The sequence below is a fragment of the Antechinus flavipes genome, chromosome 3, assembly GCF_016432865.1.
Source record: "Antechinus flavipes isolate AdamAnt ecotype Samford, QLD, Australia chromosome 3, AdamAnt_v2, whole genome shotgun sequence".
In the NCBI taxonomy this organism is placed as follows: domain Eukaryota; kingdom Metazoa; phylum Chordata; class Mammalia; order Dasyuromorphia; family Dasyuridae; genus Antechinus; species Antechinus flavipes.
The window spans coordinates 510,340,879-510,365,867 of NC_067400.1; the positions used below are offsets into that span (position 1 = coordinate 510,340,879).

General features: G+C 33.7%; 1 protein-coding gene across 6 annotated transcripts in view; it reads right to left on the reverse strand.

The window, feature by feature from the left end:
* USP28 (ubiquitin specific peptidase 28) overlaps positions 1-24,989 on the reverse strand; it is a 73,103-nt gene that overhangs the window by 27,759 nt on the left and 20,355 nt on the right. For all 6 annotated transcript variants that reach the window (XM_051987001.1, XM_051986997.1, XM_051986998.1 and 3 more), the window contains exons 4-7: positions 4,413-4,518; positions 3,678-3,837; positions 2,420-2,506; positions 1,547-1,684 (exon numbers count right to left, since the gene is read on the reverse strand). In XM_051987001.1, the coding sequence (XP_051842961.1) occupies positions 1,547-1,684; positions 2,420-2,506; positions 3,678-3,837; positions 4,413-4,518 (491 nt within the window). The remainder of the gene's footprint in view (positions 1-1,546; positions 1,685-2,419; positions 2,507-3,677; positions 3,838-4,412; positions 4,519-24,989) is intronic.

The window sequence follows — 24,989 nt, forward strand, 5'->3', positions numbered from 1 at the left end:
ACTCTGAACCTTAGTGCCTGTATCCTCCTGACTGAGTTCATTCCTTGGGCCTCAGTTTCCTCCTCCATAGAAGGAGAAGGAGGGTATAGATTGCCTCTGATGGCCCTTCCAGCTGCAGGTGCAGGAGCAGATGCTTCTTCAAGGGCAAACCGTGAAAAGCAGAAGTGCTGGAATCTATCTTAGAGGCCCCAGGGAAGCCAATGAAGACTCCTGAACAGAAGTGACATGCACACAGATAATACGATCCTTTTAAAGAAATGCCAGAAAATGCTGAACTGAGAATCAGGGTTTGTGATTAAGCAAAGCAGTCTTGGCCTGGGACTGAAGGACAGCACTGGGTCCAAACAGAAGAAGCTTATTTTTATGGTAAACAGGAGAAATGAAGCTGCTCTGTGGACTTAGACAAGAATGCTGGAATAAAAGGTGGATAAATGAACATAAAAGCCTCCACTATCTGTGTACCTATAACATACCTAATTGGTCTAGTTTGTTTCCTCAAATTCCCCACACACTCTCTAACATACCCACCTAAGTGACTGAGGATCAAAGGAAGTATGATGCAGGGGAGAGAACAGTGCCTGGCAATAATAGACACCCAACAGATTATTTCTGTTGAGTTGAAATTAAGTAAAAGGCCCATGGATCCAGGGGAAAATTCTTGTTTCTCTACACACTTACATAGGCGGTAGCAACAAAATCTTCTGGAGAGCACTATAGTTGGAGATTACTCTCAGCTGGTCCATTGTACTCATTCTGAACACTGCAATCTAGCTCAACTGGCCTCTTCTCTGTTCCTCATTCACAATACTAAATTTCCTATCATCATGCCTGTTCCACAATACAATATGTTCCTTCTTCACCTTTGCCTTCCTGAAACCCTTTGTTTCTTTAAGATGCTGCTTAGACATCTTTTGCATGAAACATTTCCTGATCCCACTCCAAAAGTTAGCACCCTTCTTTTCACAGTACTATGAGTTATAACTACCTTTCATGCTATGTAAACATATAAATATATGTGTATGTATTTATTAGGAACGTAAGCTCATTAGGAATAAGACGTGCTTTATTCTTTGTCTTATAAACAACGCTTAGAAGAATGTGGAACACGTAATAAATACTTGTTGACTGATTGATGATGGCATTTGCATTTTTCTATCTATTTTTCCTTTCCGTCTTTCTTCTACTCTCCAAAATCTCTTCTTCCTTTTTGACTGCTTATGCTTTAAGGCTGTCCATAATTCACATAAGCACTTATATTGACACCCATTTTTCTTTCTTTCAATTAGAGTTAAGTGATTTGCCAGAGTCACACAGCTAGGTAGTATTAAGTGTCTGAGACCAGATTTGAACTTAGGTGCTCCTGACTTCAGGGCTGGTGTTTTATTTAGTACACCATCTACTCCCCCTTAACACCCATTTTTCAAAACTTAAGCAGATGCTGATCGCTGAAATAAAGCAAAGTCAGTGGAACATCAGCAAAGATTAATTGAAAGAATTTTTTTTCAGGATATTTTGGGGCAAAAAAAAAAATTTACTTCTTTTGTACCTGCTGTTCATCAGCTGAACGGAATGCTCCTTTTAAGAGATCCAGGGCTGCTGAAGGGTCTACAAATTTACGATTTGATCCCATCATTAGAGCAAACAGATACTGAAGCTCCTGCATAAATACAATATTTCTTTTTTCCTGTAGGAAACACAACATACAAGGTAGTTAACATCTGATGTAGGAAATTAAGTGTCTCAAAAGAAAAATTGTTAGGTATCACTCCATAAACAATATTCAATCCTATTCAGAAAAGAGTCAGGCCTTAAACTATAGAACAGAAATCAAGGCCTCTGTGATTACTGCTAAACTCAGTCTAAGTGGGACCGACAATCTTGGCTGAGGACCAACTATGTCATCACTCATGGCAGCTGTCATCCCACTTGCTGTTACGGAAATACATAACCAGAAGAAATCTAAAGAGGCATTAGAATTCTGACTAAAGGCTCAATCCTCAGATAAGAATAGATTATTCTCTCTATTTCAAGAATGTTCAGGCCTCTGGAGAATTTGGGTTGAATAGCCACTGAAATCTCACTGAAGGATATCCCAAAATAGAACAAATGTTTTCAGATCTTTTATTCACTGAGTCCCAAAGGCAAACAGATATAGAAGCTAGGGGTGACAAGATGACTCTCACAACTAGAATTCTTTGAATTCTTCCCTTCTTATAATTCTTCACATAAATTTAAAAGCCTATGCAATTTTTAAAAATCTGTTCCAAGAGAAGAAAACTTGCCACTCAGAGAGCAGAAAGCAACTGCTAAGACAAATCAAAAAAGTTCAGAAACAGAACACATAGAGAACCCAAAAGCCAAGCCTCTAAGGTGAAAGAAACTCAGTCATTAATTATAAAATCACTCAGTAACAACTTACTGTGTGGCTTCGGCAATTTTCAAGTATATTTTGTGGAAGACTGTAGCCAAGAACAAGTCTTCGAAATTCAGAGAGCTGAAAGAGAGACTAGGGGAAAAAAATATGTCTTATAACTGTCACCTCAAAATATATCAAAAAATAACATCTCTCACATACATAGGTATTTACATTCCACGTACTTTTAAAAGAGAACATTCTGTTTATTAGCATTCCATAAGAACCTATTATATATAAATGAGTATCTTATTAATCTATCCAATTCAACAATATTTATTAAAACCTTGTACTGTTATTTAAAAGTCTGTATCTTCTGTTCATTAGTTGATCAGAATGCCCCTTTAAAAGATCAGGGCTGCTAGATCTCTTAAAGACCTCAGTACTATGCTCAGTTCTGAGGACACAAAACCAAATACAATCCTTGCCCTTAAGGAGTTTACATGATAGTTGGGGGAAGAAGAATGCACTTAACACTCAAATGATTCATTCTTCCCTAAGACTGCTAGCAATCTGAAGAAGTTAAGTAGAAATAGATTCTAAATCAGAATTAAAGGGAGTATCTTTATCTCTGCAGATATACTAAGTACAATAGAATGTTACTGATCCTAACTTTTACCTCAAAGAACTTAAGTTCATCCTGAATGGGCCCCTCTCAAGTGACATTACAGAAAACAGATCCAAAAGGAAACTAAGATTTCACAGAGTAAATAAATCATTAATCACTAAGTTAACCTGTTAAAATTTCAAACTGATAGCTTACCAACTGTGATCTGATCTACAAAGTGCTATCTGAAAGTGAGTATTCAGAGTTGGAAAGAAGGCCTCTAAAGCCATATAGTTCCATTCCCATTTTAAAGAAAGAAAACTGAGTACCAGAGAAGTTAAGTCATTTGTTGAAGATCACTCAAGTAGTGTTCAAAAGTTATACCAAAAAAATTTAGTTAAATATAGGTTAATTTCTAAATATAGTTTAAGAAATGAAAAAAGAATTCTATCATTATTTCTGATTCTGGAGCTATAACAATAAAGCGCCCACGAATAAATTTAACTTTTATTATCTGTTTAGAAATTTTCATCTTCATCTGACTTAATCCTTAGGATATCTGGGCTCCCAAAAGGAACAAAACCCAATGGCACATGAAACAGACTTGCTAATCATTTTAGATTATTAATTTAATTTTAAATATATATTCTTCACATTTAATTTTGGTGATAAAGATTATGAGCACAAGATTATCTAAAAAACTAAAGAGTACTTTACCTGTATAACAGCACTAAACCAACAGGTATTGCCAACATTTTTAAGTCCAACTGGCCAACCATCCACTCTCCTCCAGTCATTGGGGTTGGGATTTTCTCCCCAAACTTCACAGCGCTTCCTCTTTGAACGTTTATTTTCAACAGTAGTTGCTTCATGAGTCCTGTGTTTTTTCAATATATATACCCATAAAATCAAGAGTTGAACGTGGCAAAATAGTAGCTGACATTTATATAATGTATTATACTTTATAAACCTTATTTCATTTGTGAACCATGTGGTAAATTTCAGTGATCTTGTGTAAGCAATCTAAGTTTAAAAGAACTTTACATATGAATGTAACAAAGAATCATTACATATGAAATGAATTCATTAAAAAAACCTCAAGAAATAACTGCTGTTCATACACACATAATTATACAACAACAAAGGATTCACTGACTCGAGGAATTGAGAATACTGATTCTAACATCCATCACAGTCTTGACCTTAAGCACAAATTTATTTGATGATTATTAGATGATAGAATCTGGGGTTGTCAGAAGGGATTACTATCACAACAGAGGTTCTTCAGACCACATTCCTGGGTGAAACTCAAATTGCTCTTATAGTATTTGGAAAAAGATGATATTCACAAAACATTCTGAAGTTTAGGAGGCGCTTTAAATACATTGTCTTATTGTTATCTTTGATAATTCATACTCGCTGGGGATTTAAAAATACAAATAACTCAATGACCTGTTGTGATCCCTTCCATCAGCTTGGATTTTGGGTGACTCTAGTAGACTCAAAGCAATGGCTGCCTGAAGATCGTCTTTATTATCATGTGTTGGATCAATTACTTCTGTAAAACAAAACAAAAATATATTTTGGTTTCTTTACACATTTGCATAAAATACAACATGTTCACTTAAACTAGAAGAAGAAAAATTAAAGATTCACACATACCAAATACAGAATTCCAAATACATAGTAGATAGGGTATACTAAGTTATTATCACACCAGGTAGACCAGTGAGGTAAATTAATAATTTAATTTGCTGGTAGGCTATAACCTTAAACAGTTCCAAGAACCAACAAACTTTGGGACTATAGATGAACAAACCTCCTGCTTCATATTGTCTTTCCAAAGAGTCAATTTAAAAATTTCCCCTTATTTTAAGTTAAATTTCCTTTGTCTGGCTCAGTGAATTTATAGGTACATTAAGAGTTCAAAGTTCCCAATTGATAAATGGTCAAAGGATATGAACAGACAATTTTCAGATGATGAAATTGAAACTATTACCACTCATAAGAAAAAGTGTTCCAAATCACTATTGATCAGAGAAATGCAAATTAAGACAACTCTGAGATACCACTAAACACCTGTCAGATTGGCTAAGATGACAGGAAAAAATAATGATGAATGTTGGAGGGGATGTGGGAAAACTGGGACACTGATGCATTGTTGGTGGAGTTGTGAATGAATCCAACCATTCTGGAGAGCAATCTGGAATTATGCCCAAAAAGTAATCAAACGGTGCATACCCTTTGATCCAGCAGTGCTACTACTGGGCTTATACCCCAAAGAGATACTACAGAAGGGAAAGGGACCTGTATGTGCCAAAATGTTTGTGGCAGCCCTATTTGTAGTGGCTAGAAACTGGAGATTGAATGGATGCCCATCAATTAGAGAATGGCTGGGTAAATTGTGGTATATGAATGTTATGGAATATTATTGTTCTGGAAGAAATGACCAGCAGGATGAATACAGAGAGGCTTGGAGAAACTTACCTGAATTGATGCTAAGTGAAATGAGCAGAACCAGGAGATTATACACTTCAACAATGATACTGTATGAGGATGTATTCTGATGGAAGTGGATTTCTTTGACAAAGAGACCTAACTCAGTTTCAATCGATCAATGATGGACAGAAGCAGCTACACCCAAAGAAAGAACACTGGGAAATGAATATAAACTATTTGCATTTTTGTTTTTCTTCCCAGGGTTATTTTTACCTTCTGAATCCAATTCTCCCTGTGCAACAAAAGAACTATTTGGTTCTGCAAACATATACTGTATCTAAGATATACTGCAACATATTTAACATATATAGGACTGCTTGCCATCTAGGGGAGGGGGTGGAGGGAGGGAGGGGAAAAATCGGAACAGAAGCGAGTGCAAGGGATAATGTTGTAAAAAAATTACCCTGGCATGGATTCTGTCAATAAAAAGTTATTATAAAATAAAATAAAATTTAAAAAAAAGAGTACAAAGTTCCAAGTTTACCAACTTCCATCTGAAAGCTGTTTCTGGCAGTTAAGGGTAAAAAAAAAAAAAAAAAAAAAAAAAAAAAAAAAAAAAAAAAAAAAAAAAAAAACTACCTAGAGGCTCAATATAGTTCCCTTTCCTCCTGGGAAAAAGAAAAAAAAAAAAAAAAAAAAAAAGGTTATGTGGCAAATAAATAGTTAAATGAAAAGATTCTATCACTAGACTAAGTGATTTCCCTTCAGGAACTGTTTGAGAACTCTTACTAACAACTTTCTCATAAAATGCTAGAACAGTTGTTCTCAAATGTCGTCCAGTCTAGTGACTTGGGGATAAGGAGGGGTCATTTTAGAGACTCTGAGGTGAAAACTATTTTTGACAAAATTCGAAAATATTTTAAGCTCATATAGCAGATGTTGATAGATACAACCTATTTATCAATTTTTAAGAATGTAAATGAGGTTAGAATATTTACATTCCTTAAAAACACTGTCGTGCCTAGTTTAAAATAAAAGGGCTGTTAAGAGCTTGATAAGTGCTATTTCATTTTACAGTAATGTTGTAAATTTCACTGATTTTATGGAAATAGGTATCTCCTAAATCATGACTCGAATTACCAAAACTTGCATTTAGGAACGAAGCTCCTAACTAGAAGATCCGGTATTGTTTATAATAGACCTAACAGAATAGTATATAAAATATGCATGAAACTACCTTACTATGAGAGGAATGCTCTACTGAGAAAGATGTGCATAAATTTCTAACAAAAGTTAAAAAATTATAAAAAGTTACCTCTCAGACCTGTGGAAGAGGGAGGAATTTATGACCAAAGAAGAACCAGAGATCACTATTAACCACAAAATAGAAAATTTTGATTATATCAAATTGAAAAGTTTTTGTACAAACAAAACAAATGCAGACAAGATTAGAAGGGAAACAATAAACTGGGAAAACATTTTTACAGTCAAAGGTTCTGATAAAAGCCTCATTTCCAAAATATATAGAGAATTGACTTTAATTTATAAGAAATCAAACCATTCTCCAATTGATAAATGGTCAAAGGGTATGAACAGACAATTCTCAAACGAAGAAATTGGAACTATTTATAGACATATGAAAATATGCTCCAAATCATTATTAAGCAGAGAAATGGAAATTAGGACAACTCTGAGATACCACTACACACCTGTCAGATTGGCTAGAGTGACAGGGAAGGATAATGTGAAATGTTGGAGGGGATATGGGAAAATTGGGACACTGATACATTGTTGGTGGAATTGTGAACACATCCAGCCATTCTGGAGAGCAATTTGGAACTATGCTCAAAAAGTTATCAAACTGTGCATACCCTTTGATCCAGCAGTGTTTCTACTGAGCTTATACCCCAAAGAGATACTAAAGAAGGGAAAGGGACCTGTATGTGCCAAAATGTTTGTGGCAGCCCTGTTTGTAGTGGCTAGAAGCTGGAAAATGAATGGATGTCCATCAATTGGAGAATGGTTGAGTAAATTGTGGTATATGAACGTTATGGAATATTATTGTTCTGTAAGGAATGACCAGCAGGATGAATATAGAGAGGACTGGCGAGACTTACATGAACTGATGCTAAGTGAAATGAGCAGAACCAGGAGATCATTATATACTTCAACAACGATACTGTTTGAAGATGTATTCTGATGGAAGTGGATCTCTTCGATAAAGAGAGCTAATTCAGTTTCAATCAAGAATGGACAGAAGCAGCTATACCCAAAGAAAGAACACTGGGAAATGAATGTAAACTGTTTGTATTTTTGTTTTTCCTCCCAGGTTATTTATACCTTCTGAATCCAATTCTCCCTGTTGCAACAAGAAAACTGTTCGGTTCTGCACATATATATTGTATCTAGGATATACTGTAACCTATTCAACATGCAAAGGACTGCTTGTCATCTGGGGGAGGGGGTGGAGGGAGAGAGGAGAAAAATCGGAACAGAAGTGAGTGCAAGGGATAATGCTGTAAAAAATTACCCTGGCATGGGTTCTATCAATAAAAAGTTATTTTAAAAAATTACCAAAACTAAAAAAAAAAATTATAAAAAGAAAAAACTTAACATTGTAAAATAAAACCTACCTTACACACAATTCATAACTTAAGTGTTCCCATTTTAAAACCATAATCTTTCATGTAACCGCACTTTGAATCAAAGAAATCCAGGTGTAAGAGACTCAAAGGTCATCGAGTCCAATTTATAATGGGTTCATTCAGCCTTTTCCTAAAAACATTTAGTGAGGGGAAAGAATCCACAACTTTCCTTTCCCAGGCAATCCATTCTATTTTTGTAAGATAATTGTTGGAAATTTTTTCTTTATACCAAAACTTCAATTGCCTCTCTACAATTTCTATTTTCTACCTCTAGGCTCTGTCCTTGTACTTCAGGTAGAATAGTTTAATCCATCTTCTTCAAGAGTAGCCCTTCAAATACTTAGAAGTTAGCATTTTTTTTCTCTGCAGGCAAAACATCCCTATTTCAATACTTACATAAGCTCAAAACCCTTTATTATTTCCATCACCCTTCTCTAGAACTCCAATATATAAATAGCCTTCCCAAAATGTAGCCTGAAAGTCTACATGAAATATAAAAACAGGAAGAATTAGAAGCACTCAAAAATGAAATTTTGCAGTCACCAAAAAAAATTCTTTTAATTAGGAAGTGAACAAGATACTAAGACAAAAATGAAATGATAAGGAAACATGATGTGAAGAGTAACTATCACTGGCTTTAAAGTAAGAAGACCTTCAATTCTCACCTCTGACACTTATTACCTGTATAATCTTGAACAACTCTGGACCTTGCTTTCCTTACCTGTAATATAAAAAGTTGGACTACAAGTTCACTAATGATCTTATAAAAATTCTGAGCTTTCTAAAGAAATTGACAAGGATGCACATAGCATGCAGAGATGACAAAATTAAAGACAGATTATGACTTCTATAAAAGTGTAGCATAATACCATTATTATAGTATTGCAAAAGCTCAGAATGAACTGGGGATACATGTTCCCATTAACAAAAAGAACATACTAAAAGAGCTACAACATAAAAAAGGATCCTGAATATCCAGTACTCTGAAGTTTGAAGATCTAGGACAGTTAACACACACTCACTCATTAACACACACACTCTCTTTCTGTCTCTTTCTCCCCTTTCCCTTCCTCTCCCTCTCTCTCTTCTCTTTCTCTCCTAGGAAAAAAAAAAAATCAAGGACTTTCAAAAAAACAACCTGATTAAAAATAAAAAAGCCTGGATACATATTCCAAGAAATAATAAATAATATTTTAAGAAATAAATCATCATAAATGAAAATTGTCCATATTTATTAACCAGAGGTCAAAGTGAGGACAGAAAGAATTTAACAATCACTTCCTGAACCCAGAAAGAGTCCTAGAGATGTGATAGCCTAAATCCAGAGTTAAGTAAAGTAAGTTAAATCAAGTAAATTAAATAAATACTGCCAAGTAGAATTATGCCTTCCACATATGGGGATTAGGGGCATTATCACCATTGCAATCTGGAAAATATGTATTAAAATTTTTGGCCTTTTTGAATCAAAGAAAAAATCTGAACTTTTGCTTTTTTAATGAAGTATTTACATTATTAAAAATTAAAATGTTGGTGTTACATAATATTTTAGACATATTTTATTAATTTCTGAGTGTATAAACTTTTTCTATGTTATCTGCTAGACTTGGTATATCATGAGATTTGTGCAAAACTCCCAAAAAATTTCTACTTAATTTCTTATACCAATCTGTGATAAATTGAAAGTATGATGGGGAAGTCTCAATGTGGAAGGGATAACTGTATCCAGAAAAAAACAGTTCAAACACCCAAGGACTACAGTTAGGATCACACTAGCCCTAGAAGCTACTACTAAAAACTCCTATGCATTTCCAAAGTCCCCATCTTGGGGTTTTCTGGGCCACTTTGGGACTTAGGACTCTACTTCTATTGTCTCAGGATACAAGAGACTTGTAGGCTTGTGTTGCTAAGAAAGGTCCCCTTTTCCTATAGTCTATATGACAGGTATCAGTTGATCAGAGGAAGGGAGCCCAGGAGCAGAGGGTTCTTTCAGTGTGGTATGTCCAAAGGTGGAATGAATTAGATACATCTCCATGTTTCTCACTGAATTTTTTAATCATTATTTTGTCTGGTGTAGAATTCAGCATTTTGCTCCAGTCATATAGACATCTTGGTAGGAAGTTTCCCATGATCATTTCCCAGAGCCTCAGAATATACTCTACTTTTCAACTTCCAAGAGTTTTTGACTCATGTCCTTCACTGTGAAGAACGTTTAATATGCTGGTTCTAGATTGTATGCTAATTTCTCTCTTATCAGCTTTTATAAGCTTCTCTGGTGGTTTTTCTAGGATGTCCTTTCTCTATTTGGGCTTCTTTCTATTAATTTCTTTCATTTACCTTAGAAGGAAATGAAAAATCCAGTCAGAGATGTTGTGCTATTCCCTCTACCCCAGCTGCCTATTCTCTCTTTTCTCCTAGTGATCAACCCTATAATCTACTAGGGGTAGACAAAAATCTATAACCCTCGTGGACTAGATGATTACTTGGATCTTTACTATAGGAAGACTCTGACAAGTCAGTATTTCTGGGCTTATTCACTACTTTTGCCAATTTCTCTCACTTGGACTCTGGGCTATTCTGAGCAATCAACTTTTTGGTATAATAAGAAAGAAGATGAAGAATTGAGCCTGCCCTAGACAGCCTCTCATTCCACAATTTTCTTATAATATCTCCCTAAGTTCCTTAATTTTTATTTACAACCATAATCAAGATTTTCTCTCTTCTAAAACCAAGAAATCTTTTCCTGATCCTACTATTCCCTCTTATGCTATTAGTCACTATCTCACACCACTCACTCACTTTTCAATCCCTTGCAATAAAATTTCCATTTTCACTTTAATGAAATTGCTCTCATACAAAAAAGGAACTTAAAAAAAAAACCTCACAGGTTTTTTTCTTTATATTCTTCACATATCTATAGCATGATACTATTGTTAACTACATATTCCTTCTTTAAAATCTTTTATCCTATGGATTTAGTGATAGTCTTCTTGTTCTTTTCTTTCCCACATGAGTACTTCCTTCAGCATCTTTCAATAGTTCCTTTTTTTCCCCCACCGAACAGCTAAATGTGGCTATTTCAAGCAAGACTCTATTCTTGAATAGTTTTCTCTTTTGAATAGTTTTCTCTTCCTTGGGGATCTGATTCACTCCCATGATTTTAATTATTATCTCTTTGGATGATTTCCAAATCTCTATCTTCCCTGAACCACAGTGCCAAATTTTCAATAGCACATTAGATAGCTTTACAATTCAAAAATGGCATCGTGAATAGAGCATTGAACTTGTAAGTCAGGAAGAACTGGGCTCAAATTCTATATCAAAACACTAACCTAGATGCAGCAATGTTTCTATTAGGATTATATCGCAAAGAGATCTTAAAGGAAGGAAAGGGATCCACATGTGAAAAAATGTTTGTGGCAGCCCTTTTTGTAATGGCTAGAAACTGGAAACTGAATGAATGCTCATCAATTGGAGGACAGCTGAATAAATTATGCTATATGAATGTTATGGAATATTATTGTTCTGTAAGAAACGACCAGCAAGATAATTTCAGAGAGGCCTGGAGAGACTTATATGAACTGATGCTAAGTGAAATGAGTAGAATCAGGAGATCATTATACATGGCAACAACAAGATTATACAATGATCAGTTCTGCTAGATATGGCTCTCTTCAACAATGAGATGATTCAAACCAGTTCCAATTGTTCAGTGATGAAGAAAGCCATCTACACCCAGAGAGAGGACTGTGGACCATAACATAGCATTTTCACTCTTTCTGTTTGTTGTTTGCTTGCATTTTGTTTTCTTTCTCAATTTTTTTTTTCTTCTTGAGATCTGATTTTTCTTATGCAGCAAGATAACTGTATAACTATGTATACGTAGATTGGATTTAACATATATTGTAACATATTTAGCATGTATTGGACTATCATCTAAGGGAGGGGGTGGGGGAAAGGAGAGGAAAATTTGGGACAGAAGGTTTTGCAAGGGTCAATGTAGAAAAATTACCCATGCATATGTTTTGTAAATAAAAAGCTTTAATAAAAAAGTAAATAAAGGGTTGGACCGGATAAAAACAAAAGAAAGAAAAAGAAATGATGAGCATGCTGATTCCAAAAAAGCCTGGAAAAGATTACATGAATTGATGTTGAATGAAGTAATCAGAACCAGTTATACAAAATAACAATAAGATTGTGTGATTATCAACTATAATAGATTTAGCTCTTTTCAGTAATAAAATAATCCAAGACAATTCCAATAGACTTGGGATAGAAAATACCACCCATATCCAGAAAATACCACCACTCTATATCCAGAGAAAGAATTATGGAGACTTGAATGCAGACTGGAACATTCTATTTTCACTTTTTTTTGCTTTGTCTTTTCTTTCTTATGATTTTTCCCTTTTGTTCTGATTTTTCTTTCCCAACATGACTAATATGGAACTGTTAAAAATGATCATATATGCATAACCTATATCAAATTGTTTGCTCTCTTGGAGAGCGAGGTTTTAGGGAAGGTTTAGATATTTATTAAATATTATATTAAATGTATACTATTACTAATATTATATTTAATGTGTTTACTATTAAAATGAAAAAAAGTTACAACTTATATATTTGGAAATAATTGACAAATAACCTGGGTGTAGTTTCCAGATCAGCAGTGGAATTCTCTAAAGGAAACTGGATCCCTCAAAGAAAGGTTTCAAATAGGACTGAGAATAATCCCTTAAAGAAGTCTTTGCCTTCAAGGAAGATCCCCAAAAATCAAGGGATAGGCAGAAGGCTGTGCCATATTGACATTTCCCAAGCCTGAAAAATTGAGAAAGTCCTACATTTTTACTCCAACAGTGGACACTAATTACTTCCAATGGTGTTCTTTAAAATTTAGGGGGAATTGAGAAATTAGTATTTCTATCCAGGACTCAATATGGTTGCTATTTTGTTTGTTTGTTTGTTTGTTTGTTTGGGACAAGTGAGGAGGCCTAATGAAATATCATGATTCTCCTAGCCAGGCAGGATATTAGGGAAATATCTAAAATACAGAGGAACAAATTGATTTGAGCAAATTACCCCTCCCCATTCTCCCCACAGCCATCAGGTCTATGGAGACACTTAGTGGCTAAACTGAGAATAGTAACACACCTGTGTTGTTGCTTCTTTTTAGATTTAAGAGCTGTCAGGGCCATTTAGTTAAATTCAAGAATTCTTTGAGCAGAGGAGATACTTCATTTAACAAAGGAGAAGAAAATTTGTAAGATTGTTTCTGAAGTCTCACACTGATATCAGTAAGTAAACATTGTAGCCACTATCTAAAAGCTTTATGTTTTTCTGTTTCTCTGTGCCTGTGTGTTTATAATTGCATCTATACAGGAATGTCTATGCCAAGTTAGAAGGCAAACAGTAGACAAGATAGAAAGATGGGTTTCTTTGCCTAACTTTACAGGGTTTTATGGCATCATACTAGCCAGGGACTATCAATTTCCAAATTGTAGCTTAAACATTTTTATCTTTTTTTTTTTTTTAATAAATGGAAAAGACTTTTGTTTGTATTATTTGGAATTTATTTAAGACCATAATTGTGAAAGTTGAAGGGAAATTAATACTTAGGTCTCTTAATTGCTTTTTATCTACTCAGTGACAAATTTATTATTTTATAGTTAAAAGAGAAAGTAATTTCAATGATTAAAAAGCTGATTTGAAAGATGGCATCAATAAAGAAAAAAATAGATTGCAGCTTACGTTTTAAATAGATGTGGCACTTAGGAACTGCCTATTAACTCTTTTCAATTTTACAAAGAGAGTGAGAGAGAGAGATAGAGAAAGAGAAAGAGAGAGCGCGCACGAGAGAGAGAGATTGTGCAAATCAGAAAACATCCAAAAAGTACATTTTAATTAGACTATCTAATTAGATACTTGGCAGTTTCGCAAATTAAAATTGAATACAAATCGATTGAGATAATTTTTTCAAACTGATACGTTTTGAAATGAGAAACTTTACCCTTTGCCAATTTAAGTAATTTAGAAATTTTGTTAAAAATTGTAATAGATTCCTTGACTTGAGCATGGATATTAATTGGAATAGACTTTGGACAATTTGTCAGGAAGAAAATGAAACTCCTACCCATTTTTATAACAGATTATGCAGAAGTACAAGGCAGATTTGGTATTAGAACCATTGAAACCATGTAATGAAGAAATTATTAAAACTCTGCTTTTGCTAATCAATGCCTGCAGGAATTTATTAGTATATCTATATTTTCTGCCCAAAGTGACATGAGAAAGGTATAATGAAATCAGGAAAATTGCCAGAAATATATATGAGAGAATGAAAAAAGAAAGGAAAATTATTCTGGGTTAATTTTTAAAGCAAGTTTACAAGGTAAATTTTTAAGAACTGTTTTGTTTCTTGCCTACAAGAAAGAGAAGCTGATTAATCAAAGGAACAACTTGGAGATAAGTGAAATTTAATTTGGAAAAATCTTTTGTGTTATTTTTATGAATAATATTACAATTGGATTGTTATTTGAATAGTCCAGGCTTTTGTGAGGTGGTAAAGTTTGTTTTTAATTGCTAAAAACATCTTAATGGATTTTTAAATTTGCAGCCAGGATTAGGACTAGAGTTGTGCAGTATAAGCCTCTTTCCCCTTCTGGGAGAGTAAGAAAAAAATAAGATGCTTTCATCTCTTAGGGAATCATAGAATCATGGCTAATCAGCAATAATTCAACATATTGTTACAGGCAAATTAGTGGCAAAGTCACCTGAGTTGAAATAAACTATGCAACTTTGGCAGTAAAAGTTACTGGTTTTGCTTAATTTTGTATGCTAAAATTATAAAGAAGAAATTCAGTGAAGATTAGTTCTACAGACAGTTTGGGATATGACTGAAATATAAAGAATTTGGGAACTGAACAAGTAAAATAAGAGAAGAACTTTTCTTATAGATGTGATTTTCAAGGCCACTGAAGAACAGATAGAGAAATGTAGAAGTTTAAACACTTTGGAAAGACAGCTTTAAGGGAGATTTTTGGTTTCATTAAAAGAAGAACGTGAGAAACTTTGTTGTTTATTTTATAGGAACTATAGTAATAAAAATTGTAACTTAAAATTCCCAGATTCCAAGCAGAGGAAAATCTGAAGGACCAGTATTGATGCTATTATAATCAAGTCCCTGCTTTCAAGGCAAATCTCTCTATGACAGGTCAAGTTGTAATTTTTCTTGCTACAATACTTTAGCATTTTTGCAGTGCTATAGGATGCAAATATGTAAGATTTTACCATCTTCAATCTGAAATTATATTCATTTTCATATCCTAAACAATTAAGCAGATAAGGGCTTGGCCTTGTCATCTACCTGTTAACCAGTTTTATGTTCATGTATAAGATAAGGTTCCTAAATTATCTCAGAATGTTATGGGAATAATTGGACAGTGAAACAGAAGTCTGTGGGACACCAAGCTATAAATCTATTAATTAGTAAGATGAGAATCATGTTCTGATTTGTTTTAAAGGAAGAGTTTTTCAGTGCAATGAGCTATTTTGGAGGAAACTAACTTATGGACTATCTTGTGCTAACTCAAAGAGGAATCCATTTTCCTTAGGTTTATTATTTGATTTGGGATTAACATCTATGTGTACAGCATGTCCTGAAGTACAAGCAATTTACATATAGACTGCTCATTTGTGATATACTCATTTCTTTGAATACAATTTGGAACTGATTAGCATATTTACACATCCCATCTTTTAAGTGAATTCATTTGTGTAATAGAGGTCATCTATTTACAAAGAATGCTGTTACCTATGTGTTCCTGTAAAGATTAAATCTCCTAAGGGGAGAATTAGAATTAATTGGAGTTCTAAATAATTAAAGCAGAAAATTAACTTGATAGAAATTTTGAGGAAGCAACAAGATCAGACAATTATATATGTAATTTTAAAAGTTTTCATACTTCTGCCTTCTGTGGTACCTTAAAATATTTAGATTTTGATTCCTCAATTATTTGAATTTCTTAAACATAACTTTCTAACATATCCCAGGAAGTTAAATGATAATGTCTTCGATGCTAATCTAAAAAACTACTCTTAACCCTAGCTTATAAGTCATATTTGGTAAATATTAAATTCTTAATCAGAATCCTTAAATCTTTACAGGTAAGCTCCTCAAATTAAAAAAAGAAAAACACTCTTCAGCCTATTTGTTGGCAGTGTCTATCTCACATACAGGGTTTATATAAAGATAGAAATAGCAAGGGGTATTTAAAAACTGAAATTTTTGACATTTCAAGTGAACTATGGGTTCCTAATTTGATGAGGGTTTTTTATAGCTCTGTTGTTAATAAAATCTGATGCATAAGTTTACACCACATGATCTAGTTATTAAAGAAGTAAAATTTAAAAGGGCATTCTAAATTGTATTGAAATCTGTTATACAAAAGATTTTAGCAGGAACATCTAAGATTCTCTACAAGTCATGTTGAAGTAGGTTGTGGTCCTTTTAAGAAACTGATTGGTGATTCCTTTCAGATTGATTTATTCCTTTCTGATTCCCAACCCATCCTGGTTTGATGCATTATCAATTCAGGAAATTAGGACCTTTGATTCACAAACCCTGGTCAAAAGCACTCCTTTGAATTTCAATAGGAGATCAGAGCTTGTCCCACTCCCCATTGAATCTGAGCCAACTAGGGCTGTCCCAACCCCCAAGACAAGCAATATAATGAGCTTCCATCAACTAAGACTTTTGCAGATGGACCTTGGCAGTGCCCTTTATATCCAGGATCTCTCTGCCCACTGGAATACTGTTTCCAGTGCTATCTTCTCTTTATCCTCACCTATTTCTTAACTAGACTTTAAACTTACTTTCAATCCCCATAATAAACCTCTTTTACCAATCTAGGTTTTTGGGTCTGTAAATTCCTTTACAGAGAACTGCATTGCCAGAAGGGAGTTCCCCAAAAATCCCTACCCTTGCATTGAATCCTGAAGGGTTGCAGAAGAGCCAAACTCCTCCATTTGATTCCCTGAACCCTGAACCTGCCACTAGACTTCATTTAACTCCCTGACCACCAGAAACCCTAATTTCATTTGGGTTCCCTAAATCTAAATCTCACCATTATGGAAACAGAGAAGCAAATCTATTAAAAAGGAATCAGAATTGCCCTGAAAATAAGACCTATTCTAGAATGTCCAAGAGAAGATAATTTCCAGCAAAAAGAAATGGATAGTCCTGCTTCTCAGATCTGTGTGGAAAGAAGGATTTTATGGTCAAAGAAAAACTAAGAACATCATGAAATTCAAGATGAATAATTCCTTCTAATCTTGGAAGCAATGGTTTTTTTTTTGTGCAAAAACTTTTTTTAATTTAATGTAATCAAACTTGTCCATTTTGCATTTCATAATATTCTCTAGTTCTACTTTGGCTATAAATTCCTCCCTCCTCCAAAGACCTGATAAGTAAACTACCCCTTTATCTATTTGCTTATAGCATTACCCTTTACACCTAAGTCATGTACCCAAACCATTTTGACTTTATTTCAGTATGGGGTATGAAACCTTATTTTCTAGTTTTCTCAGCAATTTTTGTGAAATAAGGAGTTCTTATCCCAGAAGCTAGAGTTCGAGAGTTTATCAAATACTGAAATATTATAGTCATTATCGTGTCATATGTATGTAACCTATTCCACTGATCCACCACTCTTATTTCTTAGGCAATACTATATGGTATTGATGATTGTGGCTTTCTAAGAGTTTTAGGTCTGGTAAAGCTAGGCTGCCACCCCTAGTATTTTTTTTTTCCATTAATTCCCTTGATATTCTTGACTTTTTGTTCTCCCAAAATGAATTTTTGTTTTATTTTTTCAAGCTCTACAAAATAAGTTTTTGGCAGTTTGATGAGTATGGCTTTGAACAAGCAGACTAATTTAGGCAGAATTGTCCTTTTAATTATATTAGCTCAGCCTACCCATGATCAATTGATATTTTTCCAATTGTTTAGATCGGACTTTCTGTGAAACATGTCTTGTAACTGTGTTCATATAGTTCCTAGGTTTGTCTGGGCAAGTAAATACCAAAATATTTTATTTGGTCTACAGTTATTTTAAATGGAATTTCTTTTTTTTTTTTTAATTTCTTGCCCTTGGGTTTCATTAGTAATGTATAGAAATGCTGATTTCTTTGTGGAGCTCTATTTTATATCCTGCAACTATATAAAGCTGTTCATTTTTCAAGTAGGTTTTTGGATGACTATCTAGGATTCTGTAAGTATACATTCTTATCTACAAAGAGTGAGTTTTCTCTCTTCATTGCCTACCCTCATTCCTTTAGCTTTTTAATACTTTGATGGTATAAAGCTTCAAGAAGCAAATCAGAAAATGCTACATGTGGTCTCCTACTGGAGACTTTGGACTAATGTGACAGCATAGTGTTCCTTTTTTTGAGGATTTACTTCAGTCTGGATCCATCTAACTTAGAGCCAAGGACTATCTTCAGGCAGTACCTCCTTCCTCTGAAGATCTCAAACCTCTTTCATTGGTCCTGGTTTGCTCTGACACCTTGAATCCAGTGGCTCAGAATGTATTCTTTGGCACTTTTTCAACAGTCCAGTTGTTCCTTCTCAACCTCCCCAAGTCAAAAAATTTCATTACAGTAGATAAAGAAGTCTATGATAACTTTCAATAATTTAAGGAAACCAATCTTTTCATCACTTTCAGGTAATTTTCTCAAGAGAGCTTGCTGCCCTATCCAAGTTCAAGATAAAAGTAAAATTATATGAAGATAGAAAATTTAATGGGAAAAGATCTTAAGCACAAACAGTCCAGAGAAATAGGTCATAAAGTCTACTGAAGAAGTTATATGAAAATCCTTTTGGTTCTGTTTATCTTACAATGGACATATCTACTTTTTTCCTTATTTATATCCCCAGTGCTTAACACAATGCCTGATAAATAATAGGCAGTTGAGAAATGTTCATTGTATTGACATGTTTATTCCTGACCAATTTTTTTTTTAAAATGGATATATTAAGGAGTAATAAGTCATTGATATAATAACTGGAATGTTTAAAATAATTGAATTTTTAAAACTCATACTTACACATTGAAATGGACTTATGATTTAAACATAAAAGGTGATACTATAAACAAATTAAGAGAATAAGCAATAGTCTATATCTCTCAGATCTGTGGAAAAGGGAGAAATTTATGACCAAAGAAGAACTAAAGGATATTACTAATTGCAAAATGGATAATTTTGATTACATTAAATTACAAAGGTTTTGCACAAACAAGACCAGTGCAGTCAAGATTAGAAGAAAAACAGAAAACTGGAGAATTTTTTTTTTTTTTTACAGCCAGTGTTTCTGATAAAGGCCTCATTTCTGAAATAGAGAACTGACTCAAATTTATAAGAATACAAGCTATTTTCCAACTGATAGTCAAAGGATATGAACAATTTTCAAATGAAAAAATTAAAGCCATTTCTAGTCACATGAAAAAAATGCTCTAAATCACTATAGAGTAGAGAAATGCAAATTAAGACAACTCTGAGATACTACCTCACACCTCTCAGATTGGCTAAGATGACAGGAAAAGATAAATGATGAATGTTGAACTGGGGCACTAGAAGCTATGAAACGATCCAACCATTATGCAGAGCTCTTTGGAACTATGCCCAAAGAATTATAAAACCGTTCATATTTGATCCAGCAGTCTCACTACTGAATCTGTAAGCCATAAAGGCCATAAAAGAGGGAAAAGGACCCATATGTGCAAAAATGTTTATAGCAACCCTTTTTGTACTGATAAGCAACTGGAAACTGAGTAGATGCCCATCAGGTGGGGAATGGCTGAATAAGTTATAGTATATGAACATAATGAAGTATTACTGGTCTATAAAAAATGATGAGCAGGCCGATTCAGAAAAGCCTGAATTCAATTATTTGAATTGATGCTGAGTGAGGTGAAAAAAACTGAGAGAACATTGTACTTAGTAACAATAAGATTATGCAATGATCAACTATGATGGACTTTGGCTCTTTTCAACAAGGACATGAGTCAAAGTGATTTAAGACAATTCCAACAGACCTGTGAGGGAAGGTACCATCCACATCCAAAGACAGCTATAGAGAATTGAGCTGGATCAAAGAAAAGTATTTTTGCCTTTTTTTTTGGTTGTTGTTTCCTTTCTCTCATTTTTTTCCCTTTTGATCTGATTTCATTGCATAGCATGATGAATGTAGAGATATATTTAGAAGAATTGCACATGGTTTAATCTACATCAGATTGTTAGCTGTCTTGGGGAAAGGAGAGGGAGATTTGGAATGCAGAATTTTACAAAGGTGAATGTTGAAAACTGTGTGTATTCAGAAAAATAAAACAATATTGAAAAAAATTTTAATTATACTTACACAATTTTTAGAAATAAATTCAATGACAGTCTAAGAGAAAATCCTTCCATTTAAAAAGTTACTACTCACATGCAAATTAGCCTGAGTCAGAGGATCTTAGATCTAGACTTGGAAAAGACTAGAAGATTTCTAGTACAATCTTTTTATCTTATAGATTAAAAAAACTGAATTTTTCCAGTATTCTCACCCCTAAAATCAAGCTAATAAACAACTCACTAAACTAGATCTGTGTAAATACTTATCTTTAAACAACAACAAAATACTAAAGTATAAATAATGCAAATATCCACAGACAATTTAGGTATTCTTGGCTCATACTAATCTTTTAAACTACTAGACAATATGCAGTTAGATTCTAGGATCTATCTATATATATTTATATCCTATATCTAAAACTATCGAATCACAAAAAGGATTTTCTTTATCAATAGTTAGTTTTACTTACTAAGCCTAAAAAAGCACTGTCTCATTTCAATTTTAGTCATTCCGTTTGATTTTAACTAGCAAGGAACAGTTTACAAGCTCTTTTAACATTAAACTTTTTTTTTAAGATTAAACGTTATGCCAATAATACGTTAGTGTTTATAGCCAAAAAAAAAAAAAAAAAAAAAAGCCAAAGAGTTAATATTAGTTGTAAAGATTTAAGAACAGCTAGGATGTGAGAAACTTTTTCCTATAAACCAAAATTTTAAAAATCCCTTTCTTCTTGCTTCCTTCTCCTCTTCTCTACAACCCAAAAACTTGAAAAACAAACAGCATAAACTGAAGACCTTTTTGCTGATATTTGATAAAAATGTTAAATGAATAGTTTACTAGAGTTAAGACTATCAGAGACAACTGAGGAGGAAGAATGAGCATAACAAACAAAATGTCAAATACTTTCTAAATAGGAAACTATAACAACATAAACATTGTACATTGTGACCAAGTGCAATTTATACCAACAATTCAGAATGGTTTAACATAAGGAAAACTATTAATATAATTGATTACATTACATTACAAAAATAACAAAAATCATATATCAATGGATGAAGAAAAAGCTTCTGACAAAATACAACATTCATTCCTAATGGAAAAATGCAAAAGAAAGATTAAGCAGTATAAAATATGAAATTATATTATAAGGTAGTAATCATCAAAAATCTGGTATTACAGAGAGGACTGGCGAGACTTACATGAACTGATGCTAAGTGAAATGAGCAGAACCAGGAGATCATTATACACTTCGACAACGATATTGTATGAGGACATATTTTGATGGAAGTGGATTTCTTTGACAAAGAGACCTAATAAAGTTTCAAATGATAAATGATGGACAGAAGCAGCTACACCCAAAGAAAGAACACTGGGAAACGAATGTGAACTATCTGCATTTTTGGTTTTCTTCCCGGGTTATTTATACCTTCTGAATCCAATTCTCCCTGTGCAATAAGAGAACTGTTCGGTTCTGCAAACATATATTGTATCTAGGATATACTGCAACATATCTAATATATATAGGACTGCTTGCCATCTAGGGGAGGGGGTGGAGGGAGGGAGGGGAAAAATTGGAACAGAAATGAGTGCAAGGGATAATGTTGTAAAAAAAAAATTACCCTGGCATGGATTCTGTCAATATAAAGTAATTATTAAATAAAAATTAAAAAAATAAAAAAATAAAAAAAAAAAAGAAAGTGAGAGAGTCAAAAAAAAAAAAATCTGGTATTAGCTAAGAAACAGAAAGCTAGATCAGTGGAAAAAAGCAAACATACAATACAGAATAGTAAATGGTTATAATAATGTTGTATTTGAAAATATTTAAACTTTTGGAATAAGAATTCACTATTTAGTTAAAAATGCTAGGAAAACTGGAAAGCAGTCTACCTGAAATTGAGTATAGATCAATACATAACACCATTTTACCAAGATAAGATCAAAATGAATACATAACTAAGATCTAAAGAGAGAGAAAAGTAAATTATTAGAACATGGAACCTAATACTCATCAGACTTATGAACAGGATCAGAATTTACAAATAAAGAAGAGATAGAATTGTGAGATATAAAATGCATAATTTTGATTATACTAAACTATATATGGTGGACAGAGTTCCCAAATTTGGGGGGAGAGAAGTACAAATAAGTGGCTTTTATGCTTAAAACCTAGAACAATTAATCTGGTTCAACTTCTTTGTTTTAGAAATCAAAACACTGGATTTACATAAATTAAAGGGGCTTTACCACTATACTACCTCACAACCTGTTTGCAAAATGGAGTTAATAACAGCTACACTTCCCACACCTCAGGAGGTCACTGAAAGGAAGAAAGGAATTTTTTGTGTATTATTATATACATGCTATACACATATTTGGATATACGTATTTTTTGTTGCTGTTGAGTCCTTTCAGTCATGTCTGACTCTACGACTCCATTTGGGGTTTTCTTGGTAAAGATCCTGGAGTGGTTTACCTTTTCCTTCTCCAGCTCATTTTACAGATGTAGAAATTGAAGTAAACAGGATGAAGTGACCTGCCCAAGTTCACACAGCTAGCTAGTAAGTGTCTGAGACCAAATTTGAACCCAGAAAAATAAATCTTCCAGATTTCTACCCTAGAATTCTATCTACTACACCACCTCACTGCCTATCTGTGTGTATATAAAGAAATTTTTTTTGAAGTGTTATATAAATGTCAACTATCATTACTCCTCCACTTAGCATCTGCTGCTTTCTTCACTTTTGCCAGTGGTTTCCAAAATGTTTACCTTTTCATCAAGCAATCTACACAAATAATTTTCTTGGCCCATATTTTATTCAAATAAAATTTAAAATTTATTGCAGTACCTATAACAACAAATAAATAAAGAAAATAACCACCGTATCTTTTTGTTATAGCATCACAAACTTAAGAGATGGGAAGGATTTTAGAACACCTAGTCTAACTCCTTCATATGACAGTGAAACCTAAAAAGGTAAGTGACTTCTCCATACTACTAGGCAAGGTAGTAATAGACAAGTTATGATTTGAATCCTTTGACTCCAAATCCAATACTTTCCATTTTATCATGCTCCATCTCAAAGGCAAACAAAAAAAAAAAAAAATGAAGGTAGGCAGCCACCTCTCCTCTCCCCAAATTAAGCCTCTACATTCAAATATGCTAAGAAGCTCTAGTAAGACCAAAACCTAGTGGAGAACTTGCTTTTTCAAAAAGGAAATATATAAGGCTCAGGACCTGACTAAAGGCCATAAGAATCCATCCCATATTTCCACAGGAAAGTTTAGGCCTCTCTCCCAATAGGATCTTTGCAAAGATATGCTCCCCTTCTACTACACCCTATTAGATGAAGCAAATTTGAAATCTGCTGGCCTAGCTTGTTTTTGTTGACTTCGATAAGAACTCTGCATTTTTGTTTTTCTTCCCGGGTTATTTATACCTTCTGAATCCAATTCTCCCTATGCAACAAGAGAACTGTTTGGTTCTGCAAACACATATTGTATCTAGGATATACTGCAACATATCCAACATATAAAGGACTGCTTGCCATCTAGGGGAGGGGGTGGAGGGAGGGAGGGGAAAAAAAAATCGGAAAAGAAACGAGTGCAAGGGATAATGTTGTCAATATAAAGTAATCATTAAATAAAAAATAAAAATTAAAAAAAAAAAAAGAACTTTCCTATCACTGAAAAAAGGTTAAGTATTTATGAGGAAAGTTTACATGAAAACAGACAGTAATTCTGATCACTGTTTCACATCTTTTACTACCATCCCCTTTTAAGTCTTATAGGTGCATAGCTTAGAAAATTTTGCTCTAGCCCAGCCCTACTTCTCCATTTATCTAAAACCTACTTTTTCTTCAAGACTCAGCTCAAGGGCAATTTCCTCCAGAAAATGATCACTCCCTCTTCTACACTCTTATAACACTACGTCATTCATGCAGGGTCATTAGTCTATTCCACATTTTTATGGACATGTCAATCTGCCTACTAAGGTTATAAGCAACTCTAGCGCAAATGCCAGTATTCTCATATCATCTATACCTAGCACATAACAGTGTTCTACACTTAGCAGGCAGTCAATATGCATTAATGACTATGAAAAATCATTAATGTTTAGCCTAGAAGGCTTTGTTCATAAATGTAATTTTTGACTGATAGTAGCTAACTTACAGAAAACTTAAGCTACTTACCAGATGGCAAGTGAAGTTCATTATCTGAAACTCTGACCTAGATCAGATAATTAAATCAAATGTGCTTCTCAGTATATCATTCATTCATTCATTCATTCAACAAATAAGTTTATTAACAGATCTGGCAGAGTTGGAGAGGGGGAGGGTAGAGAGAGTGGTGAAGGGGAGAGATAAAAAGAACTATAACAAATTACTTCTCCAAGTATCAAACTAATTTGGGGAAAAAAAATCCATGGAAGAAGACAATATAAGACAGTTCTACCAGATCTTACTGGCACTTAATGGCCTACGTTAAATGCTACCCTCTCTACAAAACTTTTCTTATTTTGCTGAATACTCATATCATTTTCACAGAACCATAAAA